Source organism: Hoplias malabaricus, chromosome 6 (assembly GCF_029633855.1).
Source record: "Hoplias malabaricus isolate fHopMal1 chromosome 6, fHopMal1.hap1, whole genome shotgun sequence".
Classification (NCBI taxonomy): Eukaryota; Metazoa; Chordata; class Actinopteri; order Characiformes; family Erythrinidae; genus Hoplias; species Hoplias malabaricus.
Window position 1 is genome coordinate 5,797,818 of NC_089805.1, and position 13,291 is coordinate 5,811,108.

Sequence of the window (13,291 nt, forward strand, 5' to 3'; positions counted from 1 at the left end):
CCATTACATCAGAAGTTACATGTAATCAACTCAATAGCCTTCCCTGCTGCTCTTTGATTGGCTGGGAGATATGATTGGCAGGTTTTGTGTTGTTTTTTTTTATTGGTAGTTGCTGAGACGGAACCCTGAGAGAAGGTTGGGTTCCACTGAAAAAGACGCAGAGGATGTGAAGAAGCAGCCTTTCTTTAGGGTGAGCAAACTCTCTCACAGTATCTCTCTCTCTCTCTCTCTCTCTCTCTCTCTCTCTCTCTCTCTCTCTCTCTCTCTCTCTCTCTCTATCTGTCTCTCTCTCTATCTCTCTCTCTCTCTCTCTCTCTCTCTCTCTTTTTTCTCTCTCTCCCTCTTTCTCTCTCACTCTCTCTTTCTCTCTCTATCTGTCTCTCTCTCTCTCTCTCTCTTTTTTCTCTCTCCCTCTCTCTCTCTCTCTCTCTCTTTCTCTCTCTATCTGTCTCTCTCTCTATCTCTCTCTCTCTCTATCTCTCTCTCTCTCTGTCTCTCTCTCACAGTATCTCTCTCTCACTCTCTATCTCTCTCTCACAGTATCTCTCTCTCTCTCTCTCTCTCTCTCTCTGACTAAATGCAAATTAATTCAAATAAAGTATATAAACAATTATAAACTGTTTTATATCTGAAGCCAGCATGGTTTACTTGTCATATATTTAAAATTAAATAACAACATGTAGCTAAACACAAAGCTTCTGAAACTAAGACCCCGTTCACACCTGGACACTTCGTGTGACTAGTGTGTGGATTGTATCCTGATAGAACTGAAAACCAGGTGCTGTATGGGATGGAATATACAAATGTGCACGTCACTTGGCAACTAGTTGTTTATCTGTTCAGACTCTTCCTGTGCTGTACTAAAGATGTGTGCTGCCTCAAAAACAGTAATTTTACATGCTGTCAAGCATTTATTTATACAATTTTTTTTAAACTGTTTAAAACTGTAATTAAAAAAACACTTGTTTCCTCGCTATTGGCTAGCTATCCAGTCTGTTTTCATGCTCAAAAATAAAAAAATAATTACTCAGCCAGTGTCTTTAAATGAGTAAATGGCAGAGGCATCTGCAGTTTTTTTAAAGACAAAAAAGAGAACTTCTAATATTGAAAACTGGGATGAGGATTTTGCTCAATTCCTGATTCATAGGTGGGTAATATTGACGTATTTTTGCTTTTTCTGACCACTTAAGGTGGAAATGTACAGAGCCCCTAAAGGGAATGGGGGGAAAATAATATTGATTTTGCGTTCCCTCACAAATACATTGCGTTCCTTTGCAAATGTTTTTTGATACACAATTGTCTTTGTGGCTCAGTCAACACATCAGGACACTGCAGTTTCCGGGGAAATCCAGCCACTTGAAACATTATATATGTATTTATTTATCTCTACTAACACACAGTGTCGCTGCCAGTGTGAATCGTTCATACGTCTGTAACGAACTGCCTAACATCGGAGGAAGTTGTGAACAGTAAGTTTATATACGTTCGGTAGCGTCCTGAAAATGCTAGTCAGGACGCCGTAGCTCCACGTATCTCCATAGTAACAGGTGTATGACACGTAGGCGGCTTCGTGAAAGAAAGTAAAAGTGTGGACGGCTGTTTTTGACTGGGGTAGGGGTCAAGCTAAGAATCTTATCGAAAAACCTTTACCAAAGTCTCTATCAAACAAAAATCCGGTCAATTAGTAACAAGATGGAGGGTGTAAGGCAGTGGCGCAACACACAGAGATCTCAGGGCATGTTGCGGATTGATTTTTACAGAGACATGGCTCAGCGAGCGGACTCCAGACACGGAGTTTCGTTTAATTTTATCTGGGAATTCTGTTGATTTTTTTTTTCTTTTATTTAAAGCTGCAGTAAAAACGGGATACCATTTTCTGCCAGAACTGACTTTTACACACATCACTCCAATACATTACCAATAGCTACACATTTATTCAGGTGTTCACTCTCCATTCTCTCCCACTGTTTGGAAACTGTGTTCATTGTCTGTATCTCTGTACTGTTCACGTAACCTTTGTCCATGAACTTGCAATTTAAATTCTCTCATCCTCATTTCATAGCAATTAACAACACAGCAACAAACGTTTCAGTTGGCGCTCCCCAATAACATACCCATGTTTTCTGCTGAGAAGAGATGCTATGGCTTTATATTTCAGTTCAAGATCAAAGTAAGATTCAATGAGCTGCTCCATAGTTCACCTGACACGCACAGCAAGCCCACAAAGTATTTGCGAGGGAACGCAAAAGTCTTTTTCCCTCCCAGTCCCTTTAGGGGCTCCGTAGAAATGCCTCCAAACTCAGGAGACAATTAACTGCATTGCTCGAGTTGGAAATTAGTTTCTGTTGTAATTCAGTCATTGAAATCCCAGTAAACAAGGAGCGTCCAAAATACGTCTAAAAGTCGTCTTTTCAATGTCTGTGTTTGGACGTCTTTTCAACTTTCATTTCCAACCTTAAGAGAACGTTGATTAGACGGCAGTCATTACGTTATTTCAACGTTGAATCAACGGCTAATTGTTTACTGGGATAAGACTTCAGCCACGTACAAACAACAGTCGTTTTCCCCTCAAACCTTAAAAACTGTGGAGCATCTGAATGTAAACAACCAGAGAGAATTGCATTTCCCCACAATCAGAGACCTTCCCTTTAAAGGAGAGCAACAGCTTGCAGCATACAGACAATGAATAAATGAATGTACCTTTAGCTGAAGTAGGCAGTTAATAAAGCATCATGAACAGAATAAGTAATGATTTATGTCCTTATTTGTGAATGTGTGTCGTGCAGAATATCGACTGGGAGGCTCTCCTGCAGAGGAAAGTGGTTCCGCCTTTTGTGCCGTCTTTAGGAGGAAAAGAGGATGTCAGCAATTTCGACTCTGAGTTTACCACCGAGGCTCCGGCTCTGACTCCCCCCCGAGAGCGCCGGACACTTTCTCGCAAAGACCAGGACTTGTTCAAAGACTTTGACTATGTCTCTGACCTCTGCTAGAAAAACAACAAAGGTTTTCTGCTGATTAGAACGCCATCGAATGCTGATACTGTGATTTGGAGATTTAGGCTGTGTCCCAGTCTCCATCAAAAGCCCCACAGATGCTCCCTACTCTCTGGGAAAGCCTGCAGAGCCAGGGAGGACTGGGTTCGAGTTCATTGGTTGGCCATCATTGATCTTAAATAATAATGCTGTTTATCCTCAGGTTCAGAACTACGATGAACACTGGAAGGACCACTTTTTTATGATTAAAACAAAAGTATTTCAGTGTTAAATTCACACTGAGGGGGAGATGGAAGAGTGGTTTGCTTGCACATATAAAGGCCACTGGGTAATCTGGAATATGAATAAAGGGCTGACAAATATATAAGTAAAGGGGATTCAGTATTCCAGATTACAGGAAGTTCAGTGGGAGATGAGTTCAGGAACAAATAAGTTTGTCCAGCATTATAGCAGCAGTCCAGTAGTAGCATCATATACCTGCACTGTGATGCCTCACATTTGTGAACTTAGTAAAAGGTAGGGATGGGCGATATGGCAAAAAAACCTACTTGAAGACATTTTCACGATTTCACGATTATTTTTGTTTGTTTTTCTGAGGCTGTAAAACGTCAAACTCTCACAAACTCCCTTGTGTGCCCATTTTTAAATAATCTCTTTTTACTCAAACATGTTTTTGAATGGTTTGCCCAAGTATTAATGATTGATATATGAGTATATTGTGATCTACATAACTTTGCATAGGTCAGAGGCCGCACTGGAGAAAATGAAAAAAAAAGACAAAAATGTGCAAACGAAACAAAGAAACTCCTGAATGTGAATCAGTCACACAGCTCCAGGGACCTGGAGGTTGTGGGATCCATTCCCGCTCCGGGTGACTGTCTGTGAGGAGTGTGGTGTGTTCTCCCTGTGTCTGCGTGGGTTTCCTCCGGGTGACTGTCTGTGAGGAGTGTGGTGTGTTCTCCCTGTGTCTGCGTGGGTTTCCTCCGGGTGACTGTTTGTGAGAGTGTGGTGTGTTCTCCCTGTGTCTGTGTGGGTTTCCTCCGGGTGCTCCGGTTTCCTCCCACAGTCCAAAAACACACGTTGGTAGGTGGATTGGCGACTCAAAAGTGTCCGTAGGTGTGAGTGAATGTGTGTGTGTGTGAGTGTGTGTTGCCCTATGAAGGACTGGCGCCCCCTCCAGGGTGTATTCCCGCCTTGTGCCCAATGATTCCAGGTAGGCTCTGGACCCACCGCAACCCTGAATTGGATAAGCGGTTACAGATAATGAATGCTATCTTCTTCATGCTTCATGCCATTTTGACTAGATATTATATAAATAGTGCGGTCTCTGATCTCTGCACAGTACTGTAACATATTGTGACAGCGATGTCATCTTGTCATATCGTCCAACCCTATTAAAACTTGTCACGTATTCTCAATTACTGTTCGGCTCGTCTTCCTTCTCTTTCTTGTCCTCCCTCTTGTACCTCTCCACCTCCTCATGTCTTGTACATTGTTCTGGAACGGAATGTCTGTCTGAAACTAGGATGGTTGGTAACTGCTGTTGTACAAACCTATGACCACTAGAGGGAGTTAGAATACATGTAATTCCTTGACAAAACTGAAAATAACTGTTGTGTATGTGTGTGTGTGTGTGTGTGTGTAAGGCTGTGTTTTGGTGAGTCCACATTGTTATTTGCCTTTGTTGGCTGCTCTGTTTAAAAAAATGTTTGGGGATTTGATCTGTCAGTTGTGATGATGCCATGCCGTGTCTGAGTCTATGAATTACTTGAAATATAAATACAAAGTAATCGCTGGCCTCTTGAAGCAATAATATGAACATGTATATCCTCTCCCATCAGCCAATCCTGTGTCTACACTGACTGCAAATGATTCTAGCCCTGGTTTGACACACACCCCATTTTCATTAGCCAATCAGAATGAGGGCACATGAGTAGACCACTCCCACCAGGTCAGGACCACATTCACCAGATGTCACTCATTGGGCCACGTTCAGTTTTCCTTGTCCGGCACGGCCTTATCTTTCCCTGAAGTGGCCCAGATCTTTTTTAAGATGTTGTCCATATGAGCGTTTTGTTTCACATGCAGTTTCCAGTACAGACAGTGAGCCAGCGGTGCTGTTTCTTTGCCAGAAAAGCCTTGAGAGAGACATGATAAATGTCTGTGGCTGAACAGGAGGGCTACAATAATGTGAATAATCATGTTATACAGAAATAATGATCTGAAACTCATTTGAAACTTGAGGTGAATGGGTTACAACAACAGAAAATACCTAGTAAAAGGCTCCCTGAGAGTGAGGAGTTACCGGTGAGTCAGAAACTGGTGTAAACAGCATGAAATCCAGAAATTAATTCAGGCTGACTTTAAAATCATTCAACGCAAGCTGGTATTATGGGGTTTATAATGAGAAACAGCTTTAAAAGCTACAGGTTCTGACTTATATCTCACACCCAGTTTGCTCTGATACTGTTTCATCCCCTTGAGAGCAACATGTGCTAAGTTCCTTAGTTCAGTTACTGGTGTGGAGTTCAGGTTCCCACCCAGTAGAAAAAAAAAGTAAATTTTTGCTAAAATCCTTAGCGCAACACTTAGTGTTAACACAGTATTAGGTATGATCCAAATTGCCAGGCGTGTTTAGAAATGAGTTAGAACAAAAACATGTGTTTGATAGGCCTAACTATAACGTCTGATCAGAGAAACGGGAGCAATGAGGTCAAATGATATGTAAAAAACACATGTGTCTGTGTCATTCATTCATTCATTCATTATCTGTAATCCTTATCCAGTTCAGGGTCGCGGTGGGTCCAGAGCCTACCTGGAATCATTGGGCGCAAGGCGGGAACACACCCTGGAGGGGGCGCCAGTCCTTCACAGGTCAACACAGACACACACACACACACACACACACATTCACTCACACACTCACACCTACGAACACTTTTGAGTCGTCACTCCACCTACCAACATGTGTTTTTTGGACTGTGGGAGGAAACCGGAGCACCCGGAGGAAACCCACGCAGACACAGAGAGAACACACCACACTCCTCACAGACAGTCACCCGGAGGAAACCCACACAGACACAGGGAGAACACACCAACTCCTCACAGACAGTCACCCGGAGGAAACCCACGCAGACACAGAGAGAACACACCACACTCCTCACAGACAGTCACCCGGAGGAAACCCACACAGACACAGAGAGAACACACCACACTCCTCACAGACAGTCACCCGGAGGAAACCCACACAGACACAGGGAGAACACACCAACTCCTCACAGACAGTCACCCGGAGGAAACCCACGCAGACACAGGGAGAACACACCACACTCCTCACAGACAGTCACCTGGAGGAAACCCACGCAGACACAGGGAGAACACACCACACTCCTCACAGACAGTCACCTGGAGGAAACCCACGCAGACACAGGGAGAACACACCACACTCCTCACAGACAGTCACCAGGAGGAAACCCACGCAGACACAGGGAGAACACACCACACTCCTCACAGACAGTCACCTGGAGGAAACCCACGCGGACACAGGGAGAACACACCACACTCCTCACAGACAGTCACCTGGAGGAAACCCACGCAGACACAGGGAGAACACACCACACTCCTCACAGACAGTCACCCGGAGGAAACCCACACAGACACAGAGAGAACACACCACACTCCTCACAGACAGTCGCCCGGAGGAAACCCACGCAGACACAGGGAGAACACACCAACTCCTCACAGACAGTCGCCCGGAGGAAACCCACACAGACACAGGGAGAACACACCAACTCCTCACAGACAGTCACCCGGAGGAAACCCACGCAGACACAGGGAGAACACACCACACTCCTCACAGACAGTCACCTGGAGGAAACCCACGCAGACACAGGGAGAACACACCACACTCCTCGCAGACAGTCACCTGGAGGAAACCCACGCAGACACGGGGAGAACAACCACACTCCTCACAGACAGTCACCCGGAGGAAACCCACACAGACACAGGGAGAACACACCACCCTCCTCACAGACAGTAGGACCTCCAGGCCCTTGGAGCTGTGTGACTGCGACACTACCTGCTGCACCACCGTGCCGCCCCTGTGTCTGTGTCTGAAGTTTTTATTCACTGTTTGCACTGTTTCCACAGAAACGCATTTGTAACTTCGGTTGTTGTGAATTTAGAGTCAGTTCCATCTACAGCAAAAATAGAGCAATATCCTCACCGCGGTTCATGCTTTTCATGGTCTGGGTGTCTATTCGTTGTCTAAAAATCCCCAGATGCTGTTTCTCCACCATGAGCAGAGAGTGAGAAACAGCCCCTTTAGTTTAAAAAAAAAAACATTTACAGACACTCGATCGGTTTCAAGTATGCAAACTGACTGAAGAGCAGCAATTGGTGAGGAAGCACCCTCAGAAATATATTAAAAGTGTTTTTTGATTAAAATCATGAACAATGCCTTTAAGAAGTTTAACATGGTCTCACTCCAGCCACGTGACCAACGTCTACAGATGGGTGAAATACACCTAGCGCTAACCATGAGAGGAGGGGGAAACAAACCTAAAACTACACCATGCCCTTGCAGGTTTTGTACTGTTCCTGTGTCTACAGATTTATGATATTGTACAAAAGGTCTATTAGCGCCCCCTTGTGGGGAAACTTACTGCTAATGGAAAAATAGCCCAATTAGCTTTCATTCTCTGCCACATCTTATGCTGTTAGGTGTGAGGCCTACAGTTGTGTGAAACGGCACACCTCAAATTTTCTTCTCCACAGGCCTTAAAACAAGCCCTTCTACCTCAGAACAGGGACATCATGCCCCAAAACTCTAGACAGCTGCCTCGGGGCATGGGATTTCACCTGACAAAGGCAGACGTCAGAGAGAAAGAGAGTTGAAAAACACAGAAAAGAGAGGATGAGAGATTTGTGGAGGTAATGTACCAGATTATCACCACATGGAATAATAGAGAGCTAAGGCAGGAGACCAGGGGCTGCTATGGAAAGGAAGCAAGGAGATGTCAGGATGCCCTCTGTAGTAGAAAAAAATTAAACACTCTACCTTTACACTGAAAATTGCTAGATTCTGACGGCTGGATTGCTACTCAGTTATGAGCAAGAGGAAACGTACATAATCAGACACTCTCAGATTCTCAATCCCTGTTCTCACCCCATGTTTTTAGGGAAAACTGACTAACTGTATACACCTTAATAAAATGGGAAAGGTTGGTGATATTAACTTCCTGTTTGTGGCACATTAGTATATGAGAGGGGGACACTTTTCAAGATGGGTGGTTACCATGGCGGCCATTTTGAAGTCGGCCATTTTGAATCCAACTTTTGTTTTTGTAATGGGAAGGGGCTCATGTGACACATCAAACACATTGGGAATTTCACAAGAAAAACAATGGTGTACTTGGTTTTAACGTAACTTTATTCTTTCATGAGTTATTTACAAGTCTCTGACCACTTATAAAATGTGTTCAAAGTGCTGCCCATTGTGTTGGATTGTCAATGCAACCCTCTTCACACACTGATAGCAACACCGCAGGAGAAATGCGAGCACAGGCTTCCAGTATCCATAGTTTCAGGTGCTGCACATCTTGATGGTATGGTGTGGTATATGGGGTACAAAGATAGTGGGGCCATTCTTCATCAATGGAAACCTCAAAGCCACTGGATATGCGAAATTGCTATATATATATATATATATTAGCTTCACTAGCTGTTCAAGTCCCCACAAATCTTTCCTTGTCACCAGCTTATGGGCTTAAATAGCCCAAAGGAAACAGGAAAAAACTCTCAATCAGGCAATTTCCCCCCCGCTCTCGTCCATCCAAATAATCCGTCTAGACAAGACAAGTCCTGAACCTGCTGGTCATACTGGACACTATTCTCTTTACCAGAATGTTCTCTTTTTCTAGATTCTAGATAAGGTTGTGCTCATACACTGTGGGATTTTTAAGGGTTAAAGCTTTTTAAAACGGACTAACCTGAAATATCAACAGCTCACCGGATCGTCTCCCAACTGAGCTGTAAGTGATCATTTGCTTGCAGTTTTTGATACAGCTGACCGTGAAATTTCAGTGGACGTTTGAAAACATGAAAGGAATTAACAGTTGATCTGAAGGTCACCATGCTTAATGCCAAGTGTCAGCTAGAAGGCTATGTGGCCCCTAAGCATCGGGCCGTGTTTCATTGGAACAGCATTCTCTCCAATGACAGAAATCATTTTCAGAATTCGCCATTCAGTACCTTTAGGAAGAGTCTCTGTGCTGCTTTCTTTTAAAGCATCTTGTTTTTTTTATATTTCCAGTGTGAAATCAAGGGTTTTCAGCTAAAGAGAAAAGAATGACATGAATCAAGACTTGTTATGAGTATTAATGTATAAGACATTATAGTACATTAAGATAAGATAATTCATTCATTCATTATCTGTAACCCTTATCCAGTTCAGGGTCGTGGTGGGTCTAGAGCCTACCTGGAATCATTGGGCACAAGGTGGGAATACACCCTGGAGGAGGCTCCAGTCCTTCACTGGGCAACACACACTCACACATTCACTCACACCTACGGACACTTTTGAGTCGCCAATCCACCTACCAACGTGTGTTTTTGGACTGTGGGAGGAAACCGGAGCACCCGGAGGAAACCCACGCGGACACAGGGAGAACACACCACACTCCTCACAGACAGTCACCCGGAGGAAACCCACGCAGACACAGGGAGAACACACCACACTCCTCACAGACAGTCACCCGGAGGAAACCCACACAGACACAGGGAGAACACCCCACACTCCTCACAGACAGTCACCCAGAGGAAACCCACACAGACACAGGGAGAACACCCCACACTCCTCACAGACAGTCACCCGGAGGAAACCCACGCAGACACAGGGAGAACACCCCACACTCCTCACAGACAGTCACCCAGAGGAAACCCACACAGACACAGGGAGAACACCCCACACAGACAGTCACCCGGAGGAAACCCACACAGACACAGAGAGAACACACCACACTCCTCACAGACAGTCACCCGGAGCGGGAATCGAACCCACAACCTCCAGATCCCTGGAGCAGTGTGACTGTGACACTACCTGCTGCACCACCTTGTCTTAAATAAAGTATTTATCAGTGCATTAAAAACACCACTCTATTCTCAGTAAAAATGCTCATAAGTGAAATTAAAGAATAAATATGTGATTTGAGAGTTTTGGCAAAACCAGGAACATTTTTGAGGACCCTTCTGAAAGAAAACAGATTAAATCCATCTCCATGTGTTTTCTCCTTTTTGCCTTTTATTTCCTAATCTATCCAGACCCTGAAATGTTCTCAGCTGGCTATTCAAGCTAAGATTGTAGCAATGCCTGCATTTTCTCAGAAAAAAAGTCTCAACCACAGTCTCCCAGCTGTATTACATCTCTTTCCTACTTTTTCTTAAAGTTTTCCAGAAACATTTGTATGTCAGTTAATTATGTATCATCACTCCGTCTGCCAGTGCTTCCACAAATAGACAATGAGAATCCTAGCAGTCTTTTGTAAAATTATCCAGCTTTGTTTTAGCTAAATAGATGTTTCCAACTGGTAGGACTTCAGGAGCTGAACTGAAGGCAGAAAAACACCAATACATTGGGATGCGACTATGGAATCAAATATATATAATAAGTACCAAAAGTTTGTAGGCAACATTATTTATATCCCTCCATATCTGCACTACTAGTTGGTGTGTTCCCCCTGTGTCTGCGTGGGTTTCCTCCGGGTGACTGTCTGTGAGGAGTAGGTGTGTTCTCCCTGTGTCCGCGTGGGTTTCCTCCGGGTGACTGTCTGTGAGGAGTGTGGTGTGTTCTCCCTGTGTCCGCGTGGGTTTCCTCCGGGTGACTGTCTGTGAGGAGTGTGGTGTGTTCTCCCTGTGTCTGCGTGGGTTTCCTCCGGGTGAATGTCTGTGAGGAGTGTGGTGTGTTCTCCCTGTGTCCGCGTGGGTTTCCTCCGGGTGACTGTCTGTGAGGAGTGTGGTGTGTTCTCCCTGTGTCTGCGTGGGTTTCCTCCGGGTGAATGTCTGTGAGGAGTGTGGTGTGTTCTCCCTGTGTCCGCGTGGGTTTCCTCCGGGTGACTGTCTGTGAGGAGTGTGGTGTGTTCTCCCTGTGTCTGCGTGGGTTTCCTCCGGGTGACTGTCTGTGAGGAGTGTGGTGTGTTCTCCCTGTGTCCGCGTGGGTTTCCTCCGGGTGAATGTCCGTGAGGAGTGTGGTGTGTTCTCCCTGTGTCTGCGTGGGTTTCCTCCGGGTGACTGTCTGTGAGGAGTGTGGTGTGTTCTCCCTGTGTCTGCGTGGGTTTCCTCCGGGTGACTGTCTGTGAGGGGTAAAAGAGAAATGACGCTGCTGACTAGCCACTGTGTATTTAAAAAAGAAGTGGTCAGGACTGTTGCAATTACTAAACCTAATAACGTCAGTGTACTAATGAGTTAAATGAGACTAAATGCCCAGCATCAACTGAGTGCTCTCTCGAACTACCAGCCTTTAAAAACATGTTCTCATTTATCTGGAGGGCACTCAAACCGAGGAAGTCAGCTGGGTCACAGCTTCAAAATATTTATCAATCAATTTAAAAAGTTCCATCTACGGACTCATTTTCAGCGTTCTGGGGATGGGGAGGGGGTGAGGGAGATTATGCTACAGTCCATGAGAGCGATGAGAGCACCATGGCAAAGTTTTACTGCTGTCTTGTTAAATGCATTTTCTTTTTAATTTGACTCCATATTGACGGAATTTTTATGGAGAAAGCTGAGACACCAGATGATGCACATGTTTTCCTCCAGTCTATAAGAAACACAGCTGGAAAAACATGTTAGTGCTTTAGAATCCAATCAGAACTGGTCATAATCATGGATGTTGTCCATGAGTTTATAATACTTTCTGTTGTAATGGCCTCTACTTATTTGGGAAGACTTTAGACTAAAAACTTTAGATGCCATGCTTTCTCAGTATGAACACCACTAGTGCAGTACATAGGGATTCTGTGCTAGAATGTGAACATCACTGTAGAATGGCTAATGGAAACACTGTCATTCAGTATTCAGCAGTGGTGACCATCTCTATATGTGATCTCTAAGCAGGGGGATATGGCAGAAAAGTTTGGGAACCACTGTCATATGCTATCCCTTCATCTTATGCTTTATTTTCATATATCTTCCCTTTCTTCTCTTTCTCTTATTCTTGCTTTACTCCCCTCTAAATATTTCTCTCCCTCTCTTTCAATTCTATTTGTTACCGTTCTACTCCCCAGACTTTTATTCTATTTATTCTACACCCCCTCTTTTTCTCCCCCTCTCTCTTCTATATTCACTCTCTTTAACTCTGTCTTCATATACACTCTCCTCATTCCGATACTGTTTTTCTCCCTCCTCACTCTCTCTCTCTTCCTACATTCTAATTTTTTTCTACTCTCCAGGTTTTTCCTACTTTTTCTTTCCATTACTCTCATCTTTTTGCTGTGCGCTGTCTTTCCATAACACTGTCTTCCTCTTCCTATATTTTGTATCACTCCATTTCATGGCTAATTCGTTCTTCCTAAAATATTTAGCTTTTTTCCTGCACCCTTTATTTTTCCCTCCATATGTACCCTATGTTATTACGCTACTTCCTCTCTTTCTCTTTCTCTCTCTCTCCCTCTCTCTCTCTCTCTCTATCTATCTACACACTTTGGATTCTCTCTCTCTCTCTCTCTCTCACTCTGTCTCTCTCTCTCTTTCTCTCTCTCTCTCTCACTCTGTCTCTCTCTTTCTCTCTCTCTCTCTCACTGTCTCTCTCTCTGTCACACAGACTCTCTCTCTCTCAATCTATCTACACACTTGATTCTCTCTCTCTCTTTCTCTCACCCCCCCTCTCTCTCTCTCATTCTCTCTCTCTCTCTCTCTATCTATCTATCTACACACTTTGGATTCTCTCTCTCTCTCTCACTCTGTCTCTCTCTCTCTTTCTCTCTCTCTCTCTCTCTCTCTCTGTCTCTCTCTCTCTCTCTCTCTCACTCTCTCTGTCTCTCTCTCTCTCTCTCTCTCTCTCTCTCTCACTCTCTCTGTCACACACACTCTCTCTCTCACTCTCTCTGTCAATCTCTCTCTATCTATCTATCTATCTATCTATCTATCTATCTATCTATCTATCTACACAATTTAGATTCTATACCATCACTTTCTTCATTCTTCCTACCACTCTTTCCTACAGTCCTACTCTCTCTACATATAGTCCTACAATTCTCTCTCTCTCTCTCTCTCTCTCTCTCTCTCTCTCTCTCTCACTCTCT

At 44.2% G+C, this 13,291-nt stretch overlaps 1 protein-coding gene across 1 annotated transcript in view; it reads left to right on the forward strand.

Annotated features, from left to right (window-relative positions):
- pkn1b (protein kinase N1b) overlaps positions 1-4,743 on the forward strand; it is a 24,367-nt gene extending 19,624 nt beyond the window's left edge. The window contains 2 exon segments of the mRNA XM_066674119.1: positions 110-190; positions 2,787-4,743. Coding sequence (XP_066530216.1) covers positions 110-190; positions 2,787-2,990 — 285 coding nt within the window. The 3' untranslated portion in view covers positions 2,991-4,743.
- The last annotated feature ends 8,548 nt before the right edge of the window (positions 4,744-13,291 follow it).